This window comes from Crassostrea angulata, chromosome 3 (assembly GCF_025612915.1).
Source record: "Crassostrea angulata isolate pt1a10 chromosome 3, ASM2561291v2, whole genome shotgun sequence".
In the NCBI taxonomy this organism is placed as follows: domain Eukaryota; kingdom Metazoa; phylum Mollusca; class Bivalvia; order Ostreida; family Ostreidae; genus Magallana; species Magallana angulata.
Genome location: NC_069113.1, coordinates 3753760 through 3778047, shown reverse-complemented (window position 1 = coordinate 3778047; position 24288 = coordinate 3753760). Strand labels below are relative to the sequence as shown.

At 32.6% G+C, this 24288-nt stretch overlaps 1 protein-coding gene and 1 long non-coding RNA gene across 2 annotated transcripts in view; one reads left to right on the top strand and one right to left on the bottom strand.

The window, feature by feature from the left end:
- Positions 1 to 721: 721 nt before the first annotated feature.
- LOC128175594 (uncharacterized) overlaps positions 722 to 24288 on the bottom strand; it is a 46397-nt gene continuing 22830 nt past the window's right edge. The window contains 21 exon segments of the mRNA XM_052841351.1: positions 722 to 879; positions 882 to 1083; positions 2898 to 2911; positions 2996 to 3445; positions 3576 to 3622; positions 3765 to 3908; positions 7237 to 7343; positions 7502 to 7533; positions 7922 to 7968; positions 9752 to 9913; positions 10026 to 10123; positions 10280 to 10323; positions 11028 to 11141; positions 11331 to 11389; positions 13227 to 13391; positions 13487 to 13602; positions 17015 to 17037; positions 17118 to 17167; positions 17274 to 17435; positions 17530 to 17624; positions 17718 to 17746. Of these exon segments, the coding sequence (XP_052697311.1) occupies positions 851 to 879; positions 882 to 1083; positions 2898 to 2911; positions 2996 to 3445; positions 3576 to 3622; positions 3765 to 3908; positions 7237 to 7343; positions 7502 to 7533; positions 7922 to 7968; positions 9752 to 9913; positions 10026 to 10123; positions 10280 to 10323; positions 11028 to 11141; positions 11331 to 11389; positions 13227 to 13391; positions 13487 to 13602; positions 17015 to 17037; positions 17118 to 17167; positions 17274 to 17435; positions 17530 to 17624; positions 17718 to 17746 (2189 nt within the window). The 3' untranslated portion in view covers positions 722 to 850.
- Positions 4449 to 5848, top strand: LOC128178936 (uncharacterized). Its single transcript, XR_008243021.1, has 3 exons — positions 4449 to 4791; positions 4976 to 5095; positions 5342 to 5848. It is a non-coding gene; the product is annotated as an uncharacterized LOC128178936 (long non-coding RNA).

Genomic DNA, 24288 nt, shown 5'->3' with positions numbered 1-24288 from the left:
CTGAAATGAGTGGGCAGAAGGAAAAGTTTTTAACCATTAAAAATCCAACTCTATTTTTTCAGTATTGGGTTGTATGTAAAAAAAAAATAACGTGATTGAAGTGTTGTCTACTTTTACGTTAACGTCCGTCCTCCAAATGTTTGGGATTATTCACCCCGGGGGATATGCATCAACAAAACAAAGTTCAGAAATAATAGTAAACAACATGCACATGTACCAGGTTTATTCTGAACATTTGCCGGGACAGTATCCATATTTAGAATCTATTATAAGCGGTGTCAAAGTCGTTATACAATCATCCCCGCCTCAATGTCAGGAGTGAATTTAAATATGAGGGGGAAAAATGCAAAACCCTTTATTTGTCATTTGTTTTGTTAAAAATTGAGTATATTATATTTTCATTGAAATATGGCTTTATTGACCGGAAAAACTACTGCAATATTTATTATAAACAGACACAAAATTTAATGTAAATCGGACCAAGCAGCCTTAAAGGTAGTCGGTTTAATATAATCTTAGGCAATGCAATATATTTTTATCTTAACGGTTGTAAAAATATTTTAAACTAAATATGATTAGAACTTTTGCTTTTGCAAATTTGAATTATAATACGGACGCTTCATCATCGATTGTATTGAAATCATATACAGGTAATTAAGAGTCGAATAATATGACAAAAAACAAGAAATACAATAAAATCGAAAATTCAATTTAATCTAATACATTACATTTTGAAAATGGAAATAACACACAGCGTTCAGTTTTAACCACTCTTTATGAAATTGAAATTTTCATTTAATCCAATAATAAAGAAATATGTCCTTTTGTTCAATCTTTCTTTCCTGTTAGGCTAGGAATACTTGTTTTGTTTTCCTTCCAGGGTTTTGATTTGTGAGAACTTCGACACCTCTTTGTGAGAGTAAACAGGAAAGCCACCACCCCGAGGGTTGAAATCATCGCTCCTGCTCCCAGCCCTGCCGCTATCAACAGTTTCTCCATGGAAACACGTGGGTTTAGAGCTATAACTTTGGTAACGACTCCGCTGTCTGGATGAATGCAGTAGCATTCTACTCGTCCTTTTGTCTAAAAAAGAAAAAATTACATTGTTTTTGATTTGCAATATTAGAAAAAAGACTGGCCAGAGAGAGAGAGAGAGAGAGAGAGAGAGAGAGAGAGAGAGAGAGATGGATTAGAATTAAATATTGTATTTAAATGGACACAAGGCAAAGGCAAGAAAACACATAAGGGATAGTGCCTTTATTCTTTATCCAAAAGAGCCAATGTCTTTAAAATATCGACAAACATGATAAGTTTGTATGAGTAAAGTGATTGTCTCAAATGTTACGTATTATTTAGTCTCTTGAATCAATTTCACACGTTTATCATTATTTTGTTTTCAAGTGAAATAATTTAAAGACTATTAAATTAGGTCAAATGAGTAAATTCAGGTGACCTATTGCTGTTTTCGTCCGTCCTAGTTCGTCATAGGTTGTGCGTTAACATTTTAACATTTTAAGATTCTTCTATGGAACAATTGAAATAATTTCAACCAATTGGGCATAAAGCATCTATGGATAAAGGGTAAAATTTTGATATCGTATGCTTTTGCTTCCATGGGGCCTGAGGAATGGAGCTAAACCAATTAAAATAATTCAATCTTTAAAAATCTTCTTTTCTACAGGGCATCAAGCAGTCAAACTGTTGGCATGATTGTAATAAGTATTGAGACCTCTGCCAATATTGTGAAATCCATGGTCCCAGGATATGGGGTTCCTCTCTTAGGACAGAACCACAAGGGCCATATAGTGAAATTGTATTCTTAGAAAATCCTATTTCACAACTTTAAATCTACACTACCTGAGGCTGCTTCCACATAAGTGTCAGCTTTCTTGGCTGATTGGTTTCTAAGAAGATTTTTAAAGATTTACTCTATATATTCCTATGTAAAAATTCCACCCCTCATTGTTGCCCCGCTCTACCCCGAGAAGCATGGTTTTCACAACTTTGAATCTACACTATCTGGGGATGCTTCCATTTAAGTTTCAGCTTTCCTGGCCAAATGGTTCGGGAGAAGATTTTTAAAGATTTACTCTATATATTCGAACTCGACCCACCATTGTGGCCCCACCCTACCCTCAAGGGTCATGATTTTCACAACTTTAAATCTACACTACCTAAGGATGCTCCCACAAAAGTTTTAAATATTCCTGGCTGATTCAGTTTTTGAGAAGAAAATTTTAAAAGATTTCTCAATTTTGTTTTAATAATTCTTAATCATCTCCCCTTGTAAAAAAGCGTGATCCTTAATTTCAACAGCTTTCAATTTCCTTTGCCTAAGGATGCTTTGTAATAAGTTTGGTAGACCCAGTGGTTCTTGAGAAGTTGTTCAAAATGTGAAAAGTTTACGGATAGACAGATAGACAGACGGATGACAGACAAAATGTGGTCAGAATAGCTCACCTGAGCTTTCAGCTCAGGTGAGCTAAAAATGATACAGTTAATTAGTCAAACAAACTATCATATCATTCCATTAAATTTTGGTAAAAAAGGTAAAATATACACCTACAAGGTAGGGGTGGTGGTGAAGACATAAACTTAGCATGCAAGAAAAATAATTTAAAGACACAATTTATGAACCGGAAGAAAACATAATGGTCCGATAACAACAAGGAACAGCAAAAATTGAGATCTATTGTTTTGATCAAAATAAACACATTTAACATATTACAGACTGATCAATGCTCTTTAAAAGTAAAGGACTGTTTTGATATCTTAAAAAAATAAACTTATAGATATTCTCTCTCTCTCTCTCTCTCCCTCTCTCGCTCTCGCTCTCTCTCTCTCTCTGCTGCGCTCGTCCATACAGTCGTACCGTAAGAATTTTTATTTATACGTACCGCCTTTTTCTTGACTGAAAAAGAAAATAAATTTGTTGATAAAGTTGAAAACAGTGAAATAATTAATGATCATATAATATATAAACACGTAAAATAACCTTTAGTAACATCGCAGTGACTTGTTTCACTTGTCCCTATGTCGGTATTTTTTGTCCTGTTTGAGCCTGCTATAAATGTGTGAGTTGTTTGTGGCAATCCATGTTTCAGTGTGTTGTAAGGATTTGTTGAAAATGTTAGTAAGGTAATTGAGTCATTGGTCGTAATAGGTGGTATTCCTTTTGCTTCAGTGGTCGTAATAGGTGGTATTCCTTTTGCTTCAGTGGCCGTAATAGGTAGTATTGCTTTTGCTTCAGTGGTCGTAATAGGTGGTATTTCTTTTGCTTCGGTGGTCGTAAGAGTTGATATTCTTTTTCCATCAATTGTTGTGATTGGTGGTTTGTTTTTTGCAGGAGTACTTTTGGATTGCGGTGTGTTTTTCACAGTAGATGTTGTAGATGGTGGTTTGGTTATTACAGTAGGTGTTGTTGTGGCTGTGGTTGATGGTAAATCTAGAAGAAAAAACTTGAATTGTACGGTAAAAGCAATAATGTGTTAATTTAAGTCTTCTAGTTGTCAATGACAGTTTAAATCACCATTTCCTCTAGACGTTTTATATTAAGGAATCATTCCATGTCTTACCGTGAGGCTTAAAGTTTACTGTGATGCACCTTGTATCCCCAGGAATACTGAGAAAGATAGACATATTAATGCATCTTATATTTTTTCCATTGTTTCCGATTTTAGTCTACAAATGTTAAATTACATGATTTTTTTTTTCAATATACATGTGTATATACTGAGTATAGAAGTAGTTAATAGAGCATATACCTTAAAACTGCTGTCTGAAAGCAATATTGATTTTTTCCCGTGGTATTTTTCTCTGACAAAATTAAAATGTCATGCTGGCACACAGTGTCAGAGAGCAGGTCAAAAATATGTACTGGTGATGAAGACATGTCTCTTACTTTAGGACTACAAGCAAAACTATTTGCATTATCACGGCGTTCAAAATATGTTTATTATTAAGGACTGAAATTAACGTTTTTTGACAATGTACATCTTGGAAGGATAATGACTATCTTTATCTTATAAAAGTCATTGCTACACTGCTATTATTACGTATCATACAATTTATTTTGTTGTGTTCCGATTACAATTAAGATTCAATTTTGTTTACAAGTCTATTACTCCGAGGGTTGTTTGATATGTAATGTGTATTGTACAATATTTCAAAAGCATTTGACTCAAATAGTAGAATGAACATTGCATCCCTTTAAAATATTCTCCGCGGATTTCTATACATAAATTCAATCTCTGAATCCATATTTAGAATACGTCACGGTACGCTGATATAGGTATAGACCTCTGAGGCACCGACTGATGATGGGGGCTAGATCTTGAGAGTATGGTGAGTGTGCCAAGACGGTAACCATCTCCGACTTCAAAAATTACTTTAAACGCTCAGATAAATGCGATGGAGTATTATAACGAAGTAGACGAACAGGCCTTAAGGTGGAAGGCTACATCGTCACAACATGTCTGACTTCCGTTCGAAACGCCATTGTGTTCCGGATTGATAACATTATGTCGTGGTACAAAATAGCTATACACCGTTTAATTGAACTCTTCTAACTAAGGAGATGAGATAGGAATGGAATCATCAAAACGCTTAGAAAATATGTCAATTTTCTTCCTGTTTAAAGCTTTTCACTAACATTGATTATCAGCTGTTTTGTACGGAAAACGTGGAATCTAAATAATATACCGTTTCCCTGTTCTGCTGCTATTGGCAATACATTTTTGTCATGTCATCTGCAACAGACGATCATACATATGTGGCGGATTATCGATATAGGTAAGCAGATGTCAAATTTTCATTTAAACTATATATGTATGATGAATATAAAATGAAAGTACCGTACGTAGTACGATCTCTTGAATTGATCCTAACTTCCCAAATTAAAAAAAACATTTGCAGTAAAAGACTTTCATTGAAACTTTGACATTAAACTAATGTATTTTGATTAAAATAAATACAGCTAGGTAGCAATAGCAGTGGAAGCCCGGATTTGCAAGCCAAATGAGGGAAAGACAGAATTCTGAAAAGGAGCATGTTTTTCATTTCCACACACGGATGTGTATCACTATGGACATCTAATGTATGTATTAATATGCGTATGGTTGTTGTTTATAATTGCTATTGTATATAAAAAAGTAAAAGGCAATTTATAATATAATTAACTACTAATATTTAGTTTTAAGGAGTTAAATATATATGCATTCATCAAAAATATAATTTTTCAGCTTCAAACATTATCATAAGCACTACTTATCTTATATCTACATATTTAGCATAGACTTGTTCCTTTTTTTAATTTTTCTTCGTGATTTTTATTAATTAATAGATTGATCCCAAGATATTTGAGACCATGTAAAATAAAGAAAGACAACTCTTAAACAGGATCTTTCATACCAAGATTTTTGCAAAAAATTAAGTATTTTCTTTAATTTTTCAATTTCATTCAATTTCTTTTCTTCATCCCATTCACCAACGAATATTGTTTATATTTTCAGGTTTTTGTGGGAATTTGTCCAGCAGTTTGCCTTAAAAGAATTTTTTTATATTTTAGTTTCATATTTATGTGGATTCCAATAAAAATCATACCAACTTCATTCGTGATTTTTTTGTTTTTCATTTCTAAACTTAATAACATTTCACTTTCATAAGAATTTTAAAACAGAAATGTTTAAAAATTTGATAAATAAGGGGTTATCTGGAACCAGACTGATATTTTAAAAATTCTCTAGAAAATAGTGTATTGTATTTTGAGGTCTATTATTGTTGAATACTGTGCCTAGTATTGGTAACATATGCATGCAACAAAAATCTCCTACACTTATTTGGTGTAGAGATCCACCTTAATCCAGACAGAGGGCGTCGGATACGATAATATTTCTTGAGTTTTTTTAGTACAACATCTCGGTAATACCGACCTTTAATACTTTTGCCTTCCTGCACTGGAATTTACACATTTGTACTACTTTATATACCATCACATAAGAAGAATATGCAATAAAGACTTTCTTTGTGTTTATGGTCCTGTTGGCAACTACAGGCATTTTACCGTGTTTAGTTAGCTTTATTTTGTTTCTAATATAATTTTTCTTATTTGTTCGAAATAGTGAACACATGATTCGTCACCAGTAACAATATTTGCAAATTGTCTTTGATTGAATTTTAAAATCATTTCCAGCAATTGCTTAGTGGATTGTACTCGTACCCGTTTTTGGTCATCTGTGAATTTATGCGGTATCCGTCTGGCAGTAATCCTTTGTACTTTCATAAATACGCTTCTAAATTAAATGCACCAAATATAGCAATTCAATATGGCGACAGCTTAGGCAATGTCACGAAACTTGTAACTGCCATCAATTTCAATTGTTTTCCTGACTTTTGGAGACATTTGTCTTGCCTGTTACAGTCTAAGGTTGGCAAGATCTTTGACGTACTCTGTGCCAATCAGAAATTTTTTCTCCACCTACAAAATGTATCATCAGACACATTATCACACCCATGAACTTCTTTTAAGGTACTTCTCTACACCTAGACTTATACTTTTTAAGACACTATGTCACAAGATAGCGATTTAAATGTTTTGTTAAACTGTTTGTATCAGTCGATTCAGATGCATATCGTCATAGCTCAGTGGTTAAAGTATCAGGCTTGTGAACCGCAGATCATGAGTTCGAATCCGCCTGGGCTTTTGTTTATGTTTACTAAATGACTTTTTGAAAATATCCTTTTTTCTCCAAAATTGTACATTTTTTCGCCATTTTGACATATAAACTTCTTATCCATCATGCTTTTTATCATAATCAAGTAATTTTCTGATTTGGGAGAATATTTCAAGGTGTAGTGAGACACATTACAGAAATTCAGTAAAAACCTGTATTACCGAAAATGACCGAGTTTTGTGCAAACTTTAATGTAAAGAAATAAAAAAAATTAAAAAGTCCAACAAAGTTTTCAAGCCATTTTTACAACAGTGGTCAACGATTGGCTCTATTGAAATGACTATGAGTTTATAACTATTAATAGCTGGAGGCTCGTGTTTATACCGTTTGAAAGGTATTGGATAGAGCTATTTAAGAGTATAATCATTCGCGAAATCGTGCAAAGCGTTATTGCGCTGTGCAACAATATACATTACATATCGAACAGCCCTAGTATGTTGCTTAATCTACGGTGCATCTTACCATGTCTTAATTCTGCCAGGGATTCTTTAAAAGCTTTACATACCAGTTTTGGTTATATTGACTACTCGTTGATAGGATCACATGACATGGCTGTCCAGGTGTGCAGCTGAACTCAGATCCATTGGTTGGAGAGGGGGAGATAAAGTGTGACTAAAAATCGATATCGACCATTTTTGGGTATCAGAATAAAACAAATGAAATTTGAAGTTTGACTAAATTTAAATCCGATCTTATTAACACGCTGACTTTAAAGGGAAAATGAAGAGCAACTCGGTCATTTCGATTTTACTCGACATCATCATTCTTACCTGATAAATGTACGGGTTAACTTCGGATGTTTCTGTTTTTAACACCCACAAAAAAATTAAAATATATTAAGACAACAAGTTATGTTTCTATGCGGAGGTAAAAATTAAAATAATGTTTAATTTACTTTTTAGAAAGATATCTTTGTAAATATCGGAATGTCTGGCAAAGTTGTTTTTCACCAAAAAAAACCGCAAAGAGAAATTATCCCATTTCAGCTCACTTTTTTCCTTATAACAACCTGTGCCACTAAAATTCAGGACACTCAATGATGCATTTTGAATGCCTTTATCAGATAATATTATCAGAAAAGTTTATGTTCAAGTAAGATGGTCAACAAACTACCCATCACTTAGAATTAATATATACTCTTGAAATAACCACGACCACCCAGCCCTTATTTAAAACATCAAAGGTCTTACCTGGTTCTGACAAAACATTACAGCAGACTTTGTCATGCAAGACGAGGCTGATGAAAATGAAATAAAAAGTTGACGATTATTTCCGCGTTCATATTAAGTTTTGTTTGTTTGTTTGTTTTTTATTTATTTATTTACTTAAAGGTATTCATCAAATTATTCAAAAACAAAATCAAACTATTATTTTTTGCAAATTGCAAATCTCAGGCTTGTAAAAAAATATTCATGATATCCAAATGATTGTATAGCAATGTGTCGAACATATATTCCTGTAGTTCTTGAGAACACATTTAAGGAAGGAGTCTTTTCTGGTTTTCGACTTGTCAAACGTAAATTTGATTAATTGTTCATTAAATCAAGATGAAAGGAAATTAAAATAGTATATTTTTCTTTCTTTTTTACTATCATACAACTTGGCATAGAAAAATGTAATCAATGTTTAGAATGGAACAAGGACTATATTTTTGGCGTAATATTGGCGTAGGAAAATATCACATGTTGCGCAATTCAGAATTGCTGCAGATTATATATATATAATGAGTCTGTTTTAGCATTTTAAAAACAATAACAATAATGTTGGATTTTTTTTACTAATGTGAACTAATAATATGATACTTGGGTTTCAGAATATGTTTTTAAAATATGATTTGCCTATCAAATAACATTTTTATAAGCTTTTTAAAGCGCCCATTCTATACATTGATTTTTGTGAAAAAATCACTAAAATCAGTTTTTCTCTCTTATGAAACGGTCAATATATTAGCTTTACTCTCAATTTATATCTTTATATAAAGTCTTCATAATACATAAAAATTAGAAATATTTTATTATTGGAAGCATAAAAAAATAATCAAAATTTCTTCAAAATTTAAGAAAATTAGAGGAAATGCGGGCTAAGCAATATCAATTTTAGTATAAATATTTATTCCAATTTAGTAGTATAAGCTGATAGACACTCTCATGGTCTATGATTTTATTGAAGATTTGAATCTTCAAATCTTAAACAAATGTCTACAGAACTATAAAGAGCTACACTTATTTTTATCACTCTTTACGTTGAGGAAAAAGGTAGTGACCTTGAACTGACCTTTATCCGAAAACAAAAAGGTCAAATTTAATTAAACTGATAGAATCATTAAGTAATATGATCCGTTTGACTGTGTCAAAATTTCATGCATATCTTATTATAAGGAGTATGTTTGATAATAAAAAGACTCCTTCCTTAAGGGGTTTTGTTTTACTTTGCTTATTAAAGCGGAATGCTACACAAAAAATTATTTAATGGATCGTTAAATTATCATTTCTAAAACATAACACCATTGTTTAAAGAAGGATATATGTCCTTTAAGATAAGTATTTTGATTTTGACTTTACTGGAGGTTTGTCAGTGGTCTCGGGTGTATTTGAACAAAATGAACATTATATTTGATGCTTAAGAAACTGTATAATTATGGTCATGATATGAACAAACACAACTCCGCTCAGTCAGAAAGCTTGCAAAATTAAATAAACTGTGGATTTGTCGCTCTTGAAAAATATTTTAACAAACAGTTATGAATTATTCATTACTTATTGTGATGTTGAGCTCTAATCCTGCACTTATTCCAGAACCAACCCAACTATAGCGGATTAAATATTTATGAACTTTCGTGTGAATCCTATTTGAAACTATTTTCATCATTGAAAGAGACATTTTCTCTTTTATACAAACGTATAATATGAAGACTTACTTAGCATCGAATATTGAAGTAAAAGTAAAAATGTTTAACATCTTTAACGCACTACAGACAACAGACATATTTAAACTGCATGTAAGTAAAATAGTCAATATACCCGTCATCAGAAGTCAAAGATAAACAGAATTCGTCCGTCCCCGTCACATTGTGAACAATAGTCGCTGTCCCACTGCAGTCCAATGATCTTGGTCTCCTAGAATTGGCCAAAGATACACTGCTAAAGTTTGCTCCCGTCCAAAATAGATGATACCCACACGAACTGTTAAATAGCGTACCGTGTATTGATATTAATTGTAATATATCAAGTGCTCTCTCATGTATATATAATGCTAATGAATCGTCTTTGATAAATATACCAACAAAACCACTACCTGTTTGAATTTGTAACTGAATACGGTATCACACAGTCTTCTAAAACTTGGCATCTAATGAGTTCTGGCAAAACAAAGTCTCCAAACAGAGGTCCCGGCTTACATAAAAAAGAATTAAAACAATACAACAATGTAGCCATCTGTAAAAGGAATGACAAAGATTAATTAACGTTTTAAAATATTTACTAATAGAAATAAGAATTGACATCCATGTGAATGTTGTTAAAAGACTAGTTTTCGACAGTTACTCATACCTGTAAAGCCGTATTATTATTAATTGCTTGTGCTAACCCAGAATCTACAAAATATAATAAAAAGTTTGAATTATGACATTGTATGACATGTATTTTCTCAAGTTAAATTAATCGATTATATTACCGTTTTATGATCTTATTTACGATTTTTTTTATTCAATACTTAATTTGTTCTTAGATAAAATAATACAACATATGCAATTCCATTAATTTAACAAATAAGCGTAATTACCACCTGCTGTTAAAATTAGATATTTTTGTTTTCAATTAAAATACACTATATTTCATTTCTTAAACAATCATAGAGATATAAAATAAAAATGGCTAAAATCTTTTTTAAATATTTTAACAATGACCAGACTCACTTATTTGCCAAAGAAACACAATTTTTTCTGACCAAGAGATATACATGAGTTTGTGACTGAAATAATGTTAAATGATTAATAATTCGGAATTTTAAAAAAAAAAACCAAAAGCCTAAACGTATTTGATATTTTTATATTAAAACTTTGTGGGTTTTTTTAATATTTCATTAAAATCATTCTTTACTAGCACGAAGGCGTTTGAAGCTAAAGACATACGTCATACGTACATTTTAACAAAAACTTTATTCATCGAAGGTTTACAATTTTTAAATCAGTATTACAAACATTTGTTCAAATCATAATTTGTTTTAATTATAAAACAATCCATTTAACTCTTGTCCATTACGGCTGATCTAATCACACGAATCATTGACCAGACAGACCTTTCGTACAATTATTGCTGGAAAATCCCGACCGACAAAAACATCGGGGAACAGAGGAACTTCCGTCACAGGATCCGTTATTGTGACATGCTATTCCAATACAAGAACTTTGACCTGCGAAATATTTCATTTTTATGGAGAATGCGAGAAAACATAACAATAATGATGTTTTTTTCGAAATATTTGGCACATGCAGTTTGCAAAAATGTCTATTCATCAAAATCTATTTCTTCGAAAAATGTGATTGTGAAATCAATTTTGATATGACCATGATGATGGATGAAGACAATTATTTACTATTACCAGATACATTTTGTCGCAAATGAATGGTATAGCAGCGCTTGTCTTGGTAGTTGTGATCACTGAAAGAAAAACAAAGTATGCCTAAACGTATTAACCGTTCTAAACCTTTATTTCATATGTTAAATGTTTAAAGTAAAAAATCTTATTATTCTTTTTTTTAATGGGATCAATAATTAAAAACCAATTAAGGACCAATAAACACATCGTATATTCGATTGCATTTAAAAAATCGATTACAAAACAAACAAAGAGATAACAAGAGGCCCATGGGCCACATCGCTCACCTTAGCAACAATTGCCTTAATTCTGATCAAATTAGCATTACAGTATCAAAATATCTTGACAACTGAGTACAGTAGATCTTGCTAAAAAAATTTATCCACCTCTTATTTTTAGGTAAATACCAAGCCCCTTTTGTTGTTGTACCTGTAAGAAGATTTTTTTCTATTCCTATATAACCAACCCCCCCCCCCTTTTCGTGGCCCCACTTTTCTCTAGAGAATCATGGTTTCATCAAACTTAAATCTGCATAACCTGTGCTTTCACACTAAGTACTGACTTTTGGACCGAAACTTTCCCAGAATAATTTTAAAGATGTTCTCTATATATTCCTATGTTAAAATTCAAACCGCCATCACGGTCCCGCCCTACCACTAGGGACTGTGATTTTGCAAACTTGAATTTACACTACCCGAGGATGCCTCTACACAAATTTAAGTTTTTCTGGCCAAATAGTCTTTAAAAAGAAGATTTTTAAAGATTTTCTCTATATATTCCTAAGTAAAAATTAATCCCCCATTGTGACCTCACCCTACCCCTGGACTATTATTTAAACAAACTTGAATCTATATGATCTGGGGATGCTTCCACTCAAATTTGGGCTTTCCTGACCTAATAGTTTTGAGAAGGAGACTTTTAAAGATTTTCTCTATATATAAAAACCTATCCCCCATTGTGGCCCGGCCCTACCCCCAGGGACCATGATTTGAACAAATTTGAATCTACACTTCCTGAGGATGCTTCCATTTTAATTTGAGCTCTTCTGGTCTAATAGATTTTGAGAAGAAAATTTTAAAAGATTTTCTCTATATATTCCTATGTAAAAATTTATCCCAAAATTGTGGCCCCACCCTACCCCCGGAGACCATGATTTGAACAAACTTGAATCTACACTTCCTGCGGATGCTTCCATTTTAATTTGAGCTCTTCTGGTCTAATAGATTTTGAGAAGAAGATTTTTAAAGATGTTCTCTATATATTCTTATGTAAAACTTGATCCCCCAATTGTGGCCCCACCCTACCCCCGGGGACTATGATTTGAACAAACTTGAATCTACACTACCCGAGGATGCTTCCATTTTAATTTGAGCTTTTCTGGCCTTATAGTTTTTGAGAAGAAGATTTTTAAAGATGTTCTCTATATATTCCTATTTAAAACTTGACCCCCCTCTTGTGGCCCCTCCCTACCCCCTGGGACAATGATTTGAACAAACTTGAATCTACACTACCTAATAATGCCTCAAGACAAGTTTAAGCTTTTCAGGCCGAATAGTTTTTGAGAAGAAGATTTTTGAAAAATACCAACCCTTTAGAAAGGGCGTGGCCCCTCATTTGAACAAACTTGAATCCCCTTCACCTAGTGGTGCTTTGTGCCAAATTTGGTTGAAATCTGCCCAGTGGTTCTTGAGAAGAAGATGAAAATGAGAAAAGTTTACAACGACAGACAACGGACAAATTGTGATCAGAAAAGCTCACTTGAGCCTTTGGCTCAGGTGAGCTAAAAATATAACAACGAGCGACAGAGTTACTGAAAACATGATATATAGATATAATTTACTTTTTCTAGCCTAAACAGCAAAAATAATTAAATAAATTTGTAACGTGCTATTTACTTACATATATACTTGAGATGTGTCAGCAAAGAGTACGAAACATAAATCAAAATCAGTTGTGTTGTTTTTTAATATCGACACATCAAACTGACAAGACTGGGAAACGTTGTCTTTTAACGGAAAGACATACACACCATCATCTATAGTTTTGTCTGCCTTTAAAATAGGACTGAAATGCAAATGGGTATTTAGTATTAAAATGTGATTGTAAAAAAGTGTCATCTTCATTTTAAAAATACCTTTGTTGGTTGTGTTTGTCCTCACCATTTATTTTCTCCCAATTTGTTTTTTGCCCATAAATTCAGGTAACAATGTTCATTGACCAAACATTGTATAGCAGTGGAGTCCAAAAAAGTAGGTGGTACGAAATATGGGTATAGCTGGAAAAGTGACATTATGTAATTGTTATACTTTCATGTTAAATACTGAAATCTGATTGGTTAAGACGCAGTTAATAATATTTACTATTACCCTCAGCGTTAGCAACGCACTTGGCAACGGGTAACATTAACAAATGTTACATGCGCGAAAATTATGCGCGTACGGTTCGCTGTAGAATTCACGTTATTCCTATATAAAAGCAGTAAAATTTTCTTAAAAATTTTAAAGAAGACATTCAGTATAACAAAATAAATAGTGCCTGTTTGGGAGGATAACAGTTGAAATTGACACCCCGAGAAAACCATTGTCAACCTCCGCTTCGCGTCGGTTGACAATGGTTTTCTCGGGGTGTCAATTTCAACTGTTACCCTCCCAAACAGGCACTATTTATATAATAGTACATCTGACTTACTATTTAAGCACTTTTATGCATTCTCGCTGTGTTAAACATATTACAAAACTTTTGTAGACGTATTGACATGGTTCATCATTTTAACCTTCTTTTACGTAAACATCGATAAGACTTGATTTGTATTTGGATAATTTTTTAAAAATGAAATGTAACATTTTAGCATGGTGCTAAAAACATTGAATTTTAGAACTAATATTTAAATTTGTTCTGATTTGATCTGACTGTCAGCTTGTAGTGTGGCTTGAAAGTTTATGGCCCCTCAGATAATTGAATTTGAAAAGTCTTGGTCGGTTCGATAAGACGTTTTATGTACTTAAAAAAACTGTAATGAGGATTAACATCTTCATTAATATCTTATATTGTAGATATATTGTAAAATATTGTATTTTATTTAAACGAAAATTCTAAACGTATTTGATTTTAATTTAAGATTTGAATAGCGACATGATATATGCTATATCTATGTACTGACTATGACGACAATAGCAAGTGTCCCTCGAGATAGCAAATCTTTCCCGAGGCGGTGCCAAAGGAATAGCTGATATCAAATGTAATGATAAACTTATTGTTCGAATAGTCAGTAATTAGACAGGTTTTTTATAATTTCCGAGGATGCAGAGATGTTAGCTGAAACTAATATCAGATCAGCTGTGGTGTGGTTTTTCTGATCAATTACGTCGGCTACGTCAAGCATTAACAATAAACAGTGCCGGTCAATCGTTTTTTAGGCTGAGTTATTTAAGCAAGCTTACGCAATGCCAGAGCTTACAAATAGCTAAGAAAAGTTCATTTTCCTACAACATTTACTCTCCCCTTGTGTTTAAAATAGATGCAAAACTCTTTCTCTTTCCTACTCTCTCTCTTTCAGTGGTCCAGAGTACGCAAAGCTCTCTCCTGGGTGGGAGGGAATAGTACATGTCAGACGTGGTTTGCGACAATGGCGTTTAACAAAATGTATTAAAATTTTTACGTACTCCTCCATTATTTCATATATATAGATGTTTAACAAGAAATCAAATTGACGCAAGCGTCAAATGGGCCGCAAAAATATAATTGTTGTATGAATCATTGGTTGTTAACATAAAAACACACCACAAAGAAGGAAATAAGAGTTGGTTGTACTAATCTTTATGGTAAATTTTAATATACTTTCAGCAACTTGTTTTGAAGAGTTTAACATTTTACTATTATCATAAAGAATTGATTTCGTTACTGTAAGCATTTCTAACGGAAATTGTATGATAATTGCCATAGTATGAAGTAATGGAGAACACATTGCATGATTTGTACATTACTCTGATACAAAGTTCAACTCATCATATTTCTCTTAGAGATTATGTATTTCAAACCATTTTGGTTTTTTCGTTGTTGCATTGTATTGAATGAAAACTTAATGCATTAGTTTAACATATGATTTTAAGGAACCTCATAATAAAATAAAAATGGATTAGTTCAAATTCCAGTAAATTCAAATTTTCAGTTCTGTCATATTCTTGCGTAAATAATTGATATAAAATTAAATGTCATTTCATTATATTTTCTACAACATTTTACATGGAAATATAGTAAATACACACGCAAAGTCATTTTATTTGACACGGCACATAGAAATTCAAAAATATCATTTATATAAAATTTAATGACATTCAGGTCTTTAGTATTTCAGGTCTTTAGTATGTCCCGCATACCGATCCTGATGCATTGTTTTGAAAAGAATGAAGAACTCCGAAACTTTCCGAATAGATTATAGTCTCGATAAAAACGCGCCAAATACGACAATCTACTAAGTATGACCTACTTTTCATTTACGAGTAAAACAAAAAATACGTGATATTTTCTAAAAGGCATAAAACATATTTCTACATGCAAATTTACTTTAAATTCATAAAAATAAGCATAGTATTAATTCTATTAAAAAAGAACTATCCCGCAGAAACGCAGTAACAATATTTAAATGTGTATCAAATAACGGACCGCCTTCCGGCGGCCCGTAATGAACATGTTATACCTACTAACTTACCATTCGGAGTAATAGCGATCATTTTTTTTATGCAATTGTTACATCTTTCGCTCGGCAATCGACAGTCAATAAACGAATTGAACGATATGAAAGAACTTGAAGAGCAAAGGGGTAAGTTTATTGTTGAATTGTGTGTGTGTATGCTCTACTTTATCAAAAATGTTTCAGTGAATTTTTTTAATGTTTACTATGTTTTTTGATCATGGTGAAGAGGAAATTCGAATGTCCGTCAAAATGTCAACAAATCTAAATCTGTAATACCATAGCGAAAATCTATTGTGATATTTATTGATATATTTTGTTATGAGAAAATTGTAATTGTTGTTTTTATTTGTTGTTTCTTTTCAGTTTTTTTTACCTTTTAATGTCTCGTCAATATTGAATAAAATACGTAAACTGTTTATTATGAGTTTGGTGGACCTGGCGAGGCAAGGGTATATAAAATAAGTCAATATCCAGGACAGAACAGATATGTTAAACTGTTCAAAACTACCGTATATTTTGGGCGCCAAACATTGCAAGTATTTCGTAAGAATCATAAACATGCACCGTAGCTATGTATAGTCAAACCAAAATTTTATTTTTAGAGCTACAGATGTTTACTGTATGCATGTTTTGTCACAAGTATACACTTTCGAAAAATACCCCAATTCCGTCAGTAAAAAGGAATCTGATGGATATTTCCTTCTCTAACAAGTTCAGTGTTGACTCCAACAATACTGGAAGAATAAGCAATTGAATTCGAACTCTGCAAAATAGTTTCGATGACTACTACTTTATATATATTCATGATAGGGAAATCACCATGAAAACTATTTCTTGTTTAAAATGTAAAAATGAAATACATGCATCAGATTTATTGTCTTGATTTTACATTGAAATCATGCAAAGATGTTTATATCAAATCAAATATTGCATTTTAAATTAGAAGCTGGCTAAGTAATATTTAGACTTAGGGCTTAGAAGCATTATGACTTACCCTTTGAGGGGCCGTATACTTTCCTAAAAAAATAAAATCTTTTTTACATAAATTCGTTTTGCAAAATATTTTTCACTCAGCACAGGTTTAAAACTAGTTATACCTTCAGTAACATTGATATGGAAGCAGATTTCGTCTTCTATTTTCGCGTTACTGAAAGAATAGAAATAAAAACATGAATCTCAAAACTCAATTCTTATAATAAATTTAATGTAATATTTACACAAATGATATGTTTTAATAGAACCTAGACATTTACCTTGAGGAGGAAACAGAATTCAAACACATCCTCTGAATTCCTAGTTCATGACCAACGACAGTAAGAGTTCCACGAACTATTTCTTCGTGGTTTATGGCCGGATCTAAAACTATCGACTGGGTCTCAAGCGTTTTGTCAGAATTTCCGACTTTTACTATAGGTCTGGATATGTAACATTTATGCAAAATGACTCAATCAAACAATCATAAAAGTTATAACCAATGATAAAAATGAAATATGTTCTTTATGAACTCACGTCAATAGTGTATTTTTGACAAGACTAAAAGGTATGAAGCATGGTCCATCGATGTAGCATTTAAGTAGTTCTATGTGTCGGCTTGTAAAATGTCCCTACAAAATTGGTTTTAATCAATTAACAAGTCAAATACAAAGTTTGCAGATGTTTTGTTAATAACTGACTCAATTTGTAGTAACATTGTTTACCTTTTCATCGGTTTGGTTTTGGTTTTGATCTGTAAATCGAATAAGTTTTGCAATAAGAATAAGATATATTGTAAATAAATGTTGAATGTTCAATAATTTGGAATTTTATACCATTTACTTGCTTTAAATGTGTTGATTTCGTTAAATAAATGTTGGTTTTTTATTTTTACTCTTTTTTTAGCAAAAAAAAATTATGAAGAAAGAGAGTACATAATTTAACGTACATGTATGAATCAACAAAGAACAAAGCAAGCAGTTTTATGTTTTCTAAATGGTAGCTGTGTGTCGACTAAACGTTTTGTTTGCATAGATGTCACCATACAAAAGGCCTATGTGCCACATCGCTCACCTAAACAGCATTGCCAGCATAAACTCAGCTTTCTGGAGTAATTTACAAAATATATGGGCACTGTGCTTAAAAAGATCCTGTATAAAAAGATGTTCAAAATTTCCTCAATATTTTCTTTCGTTTAACAACAAGCCCCTTTTTGTAACAGTTCATAAGTACATATCAAATTCATTTTTCTAATTTTGAACTTTTTATATAATATTACGATGATGAATCTATTCAAAAGCAGCGAATATTTCATACAAAGAAATAGAATAAATATAAGCAGTAAATATTATTTTTGGATATTGTCGGTCCTATAACACACCATGCCGTGCAGACACATTATTAATATTCAAAAATTCGCGTACAAACATATTGTGTAATTCCTTAATTTCTTTAATAATGCTGTCCATAAATCTATAAATGTACATATTCTAATTGAGATTACTTTTAAATAAACCTTTTCCAACAGGTTGTTTTAAAATCAACTATTATCTAATACATAAAAATAAAAATGTTTAATTTTGGTATATTATATCTTATTGTCTATGAAATAAAAATACAGTCGTTGATAATCTGTAAAGTTGAATATAAAAACTATCAAGTTGCAACTTTTCTGGCCAAAAAGTTTTGAAAACAAGATTGCTTTATATACTTTTATGTAAGAATTCAATCCTACATTGTGTCATTACCCTACCTCATCATGGTCATGATTTCAGAGTTGAATTTTCATTACCTTCAGATGTTTGTTACAGATTCTTTTGCCGAATTGATTTTGAGATAACGCATAGCCCATTATAGCCTTTTTAACCCCCGAAGATAACGATTTGAGAAAATGTGAAACAAGAATACCTGAGGATACTTTTGCACAAGTTACAAGTATTCCTACCAATTGGTGTTTGAGACGATTTTAAAAAAAATCAATAAATTTTCAATAATTCGTAATTATCTTCCCTCAACATAAAGCTAGTAACTTCATTTTAACAAATTGGAATCTCCTTAAACCAATAATGCATTGCATTACGTTTTGTTGAAATTGGAGATTCGGAGAAGAAGTCTAAAATATAAAAAAAAGATTACAGACGAATGGACATACGCCCGACAAAAATTGATCAAAAAAAACTCACTTGAGCTTTCAGCTTGGAAGAGCTAACAAGAGGCCCATGGGCCACATCGCTCACCTGAGGAACAATAGGTATGATAAAATCAGCTCAATGGAGTCATAATACACACTATCTGGACAATGTACAATAATTCATGTAAATCCTGTATAAATAAAATCCATTTTCCCCTGGATATTCTTATGTTTATAATCATTAGTCCCTTTTCTAACAGGATGATTTTATAGTCATATCATATGTTGAGTATTGCAGTTCTAAAAAAGATCCCTAACAATAGTTTATATATGGGATATAAACGTATATCAAACTCTGAACCTTCTCATGAGGCCAAAGAATTGTCCTGGGGCCAAAGTCTTTACAATTATAAAGAATCATCTGGCTGATTAGTTTCTGAAAAGATTTTTAAAGATTTACCCTATATTTTCCTTTGTTAAATTTTGACCCCCCCCCCCCCATTGTGGCCCCACCCTACCCATGGGGATCATTATTTTCACAACTTTGAATCTACACTACCTGAGAATGCTTTCACACAAGTTTCAGCTTTCCTGGCTGATTAGTTTCTGAGAAGAAGATTTTTAAAGAATAACTCTGTTTATTCCTATGTAAAACATCGACCTCCCATTGTGGCCCAAACCTACCCCCAGGGGTCACGATTTTCACAAATTTGAATCTACACTACCTGAGGATGCTTCCACACAAGTTTTAGCTTTCCTGGCTAATTGGTTTTTGAGAAGAAGATTTTTAAAGATTTACTGTATATAATCATATGTTAAACTTCGATCCCCCATTGTGGTCCCAACCTACCCCCAGGGGTCATGATTTTCACAAATTTGAATCTACACTACATGAGGATGCTTCCACACAAGTTCCAGCTTTGCCGGCTAATTAGTTTCTGAGAAGAAGATTTTTAAAGATTTACTGTATATATTCCTATGTAAAACGTCGATCCCCCCGGGGGTCATGATTTTCACAAATTTGAATCTTCACTACCTAAGGATGCATCCACACAAGTGTTAGCTTTCCTGGCCGATTAGTTTCTGAGAAGAAGATTTTTAAAGATTTACTTTTTATATTCATGTTAAACTTCGACCCTCCATTGTGGCCCCACCCTACCCCCAGGGGTCATGATTTTCACATCTTTGAATCTACACTACCTGAGGATGCTTCCACACAAGTTTCAGCTTTCCTGCCCGATTAGTTTCTGAGAAGAAGATTTCTAAAGATTTACTCTATATATTCATTTGTTAAACTTTGACCCCCCCCCCCTTGTGGCCCCATCCTCAGGTGAGCTAAAAAGGTTAAGTTTACAATTCAATAAGTTGGTTTCTGGAAGAACAGATTTTGAAAATTTTCGTAATAAATATTGACAATTTTTTTTTACTTTTTTAATCTTTAGCTTTTAAGATCTGTGTACAAACATAGAATTGTTAGCAAATCTCTGTATCTTGCTTATAATGCGAAGCTTAACACTCAAATATGGTTAGTAAATAGAAATTGTAAACAATTAAACACAAGAAACATGCACTTCATGTATAACAAATAAAGAACACAATTTATTTTTTCGAAATGAATCATATATATACATGTATATACCTACATATTTCCGTAAGCGATATCAAACTCTATTTAAACTGAATAAACTAGAGAAAATGCCGAGCATCTCGACAAAACCTATTGCATTAATCTATCATTACGCAAAAGATAATGCCGAATTACCGATAGAATGAATTGTATTTCAGTACCCCTACATCAGATTTTGCTTAATTTGCGCAGGTAAACAGTTAACGTAACTGTTTGATTTACCGAAGTCTCTGTTTGATTTGATACGTAAAAATCACGAAATACAGACGATAGTTTCCAGGTTACAAAGCATAAATAATGAAAACGAAACGAAAATCAGAACAAGCTAACACCAACGTCATGTGTGAAAACTATCAACGCATTGAAATATTTAGCCTAAGTTTACTTCACAAAATCGGCACCAATATATTTTTCATGTTTCAAAATTTCCCTTCATACGCGAACTGTTGCACAACAAGCAAATTCATCATAGTCAGATCGACCCTTTTTCGTATAATGTCATGGCTGCTTTAAACAAAGAACCTCGTTTTAGAAGTATTGAATACGAGTCTTGGTAAAATGGGTATGCACACCCGGGCCGTGGCAAAATAAATGCCGGGGCAGATCGGCAATCGTCAATTCCAAATACGCATTATTTTGCAGCAATATCTACAGCGAATACAAATATACTAGTCCATCAAATATCCTATAATTTTAATGAGATTGGCAGATTAATAACTGCCAATCTTTTGTTTTGCTCAGGCCAAGTCTTGCCTACCCATTTTACCGGATGCCGAGCCCGAAGCTATTAAACTGATTGAAACACGCCTTTCCTTTATTATTATTTTCGTAATAACTTAGATTTGAAACAAAATTAACCCTTAATTTTTGCAATTTATATTTTCCTTCCTATAAGGAAAATTTATGCTAAACAACGTTGAATTTGCCTCGGTAGTTCTTGAGAAGAAGATTTTTAAAAATGCACCCCCCTTTTTCTACAGTTTCAAGGTTTTCTCCGCTTTGAATATAGATCGGACTTTTATTTTTGCAATTTATATTCGCCCTCCCATAAGGATGCTTTGTGCCAAATTTGGTTGAAATTGGATAAGCAGTTTTAGAGAAGAAGTTCAAAATGTAAAAAGTTTACAGACGGACAGACGGACGACGGACAAAATGTGATCAGAATAGCTCACTTGAGCTTTCAGCTCAGGTGAGCTAAAAAACAAACACCAGACCAAGATTAATTAAGCACGATATGTTTAAACAGAACTACCAAAATAAATGTTAGCCTTAACTAAGATTTTGATGTGTATCTTAAAGAATTACATACGTACTTTTCAATTGACAAGAACTGGGAGATTCAGGTCGACAAACACATTCTGTCTGGTTTACGTTTGTAAAACAGACACCATCGTTTCCACAGTATTGACTGCTATCGCAAAAACCTGACAAAAGGCAAATAAAACAGTGTCATTTGATGTCATCTCAAAGCCACAACTAACTTCAATGACTCAGCAAAAACTTTATCGCATGTCCTAGTTTGTCTAAGATATGCGAATTCATCCATAGGCATATTCATTGTATTAATGTTTTTTCCGGATTTTTTCTCTATCGAACATATTTCCTTTTAAATTAGTATGCGCTTCACGCTTCCTTTCACAATTCTTCTTGAGGCTGGAAAGACACGTTCAAAAATGTCTTTCAAAATATACTCTAAATATTTCTAAAATTAGTTCGAGAATACTTTGTTGATACTTTGTTGATTTTTTTTATTCGATATATAATAAAATTAACATTTATATATTATTGATAGCCATCGAATTCTTATAAGTGTATGGGTTTTAATTGATTAATTTTACTTCTGGTCTTATCCATCGCCATTCCAAACAGTTTGATAGCCCCCACATCAACAGTTTCCGACATAATCTTCGGGTCTCTGCAAGAATTTTTCAATACGCTTTCAAACTTGGGTTTTTATTGCAAAACTCAGGGCCACGCGCTTAAGTTTTCTCAAAAATTCCTTCTGATCATATTAGTATTAATGACCACATACAGTTAACTTCCGTTACTTATACATTCTTTTACAATGTTGTCTAGACAATAAGCACATTAAGTCAAGGGGCTCTCAAAGCCAAGGTCGACATTAAGAATGCTTTTTGTCTTTTATTAATTTATCCAGGCGACTTCGAACTTTTAAAATTAAACATTAATGAATCTTACTAAATTTACAAATGTCTCCCCTTTGGGTATTCATCATCATGCAAACTCTTTGAAACTTTTTCTATCTTCATAGAATGGATTGCTGAATTTAAAACACCATTCGATATAGTTCACCACTTCTTAAATGATTTTATCTATGCTGGGCATTTCAATTGAGATAAACGTTTAACGCTTATGCAAATGTTTCAGTATACCAGGAACAGCACCAAATGCAAACCCATTCCAGCCTAATTCCAGTCATTGCTTTACAAGCCTCATTAATAAATGCACATGCAATAGGTATTAACGCTTTGGAAATTTTCCGTCAATTTCAAAAAATTGCAAAAAGTTTGGCCTCCACCCAAAACCCACATTACAAGATTTGTAGCTAATTTGACCATCTCTAGTTATAAATACTCGACAGCATAGTCATACATAGCAGCCATCAGTTTTTTACACCAAGAAGTTCTACAAAATTGAGCCTGTTCAACTATTGTATCAAAAGGAAATTTCTTTCGGGTATACAAAGAACATTGCCTTTTAAAGATGTTTGGTTGCCTATTATATTAGAACTACTAAACACAATTATCCCGACACTGTACACAGTATGAAACATTATATTTGACGCAAAGTTGTTAACCGCTGCCTTCACCTTACCATTTCATGTCCTGCTGAGCTTAGGTGAAGCACACTGTCTCAAGGCAACACAACAGCAAATATCATTCAGTCTTGATATTTCACTGCTATAGGCTGAAATTCAACTAACAATCCAACAACATAAAACTGACGAATAGGGCACTGGAACAATTTAACGTATACCGGCTTTAAATGGCGTGACATGTCCTTTCGCGGCTATGCAAAATTATCTACAGATATACACAGTGGAAGTTGGCCCATTGTTCATTCATTTTGAAGGTCAGCCATTGACCTGTTATCAATGTATCACCATTTTTAAGCGTTGTCTTGATATTATAGGGATTGATAGCTCCAATTATAATTCACACTTATAGTCTGTGGTTTCATTTATTTTCAAGGGTATCAATTTTCGTGGAAAAATGAAAATCAGGTGTTCAAGGATACGTAAATTCGTTGCCAATGATAATTTCAATACAAATTGATAGTAGAAATAGCACTTCAATGAACATTTAATTTCATGGATAAACTTAAAAATGAAATCCCTGAATATTGGTAATCAACGAATATTGATGAAACCACAGTATCCAAGGGTTAAGATGGTGGCGTTCTAATGCATCCTGTGTATGCATACGTTAAGGATAACATTTACTCAAAATAAAAAGAAAGTCCATTGATGATAATGAAAACCATTTATTGTGTTAGAGACCTTTCTTTGTATAGTTAA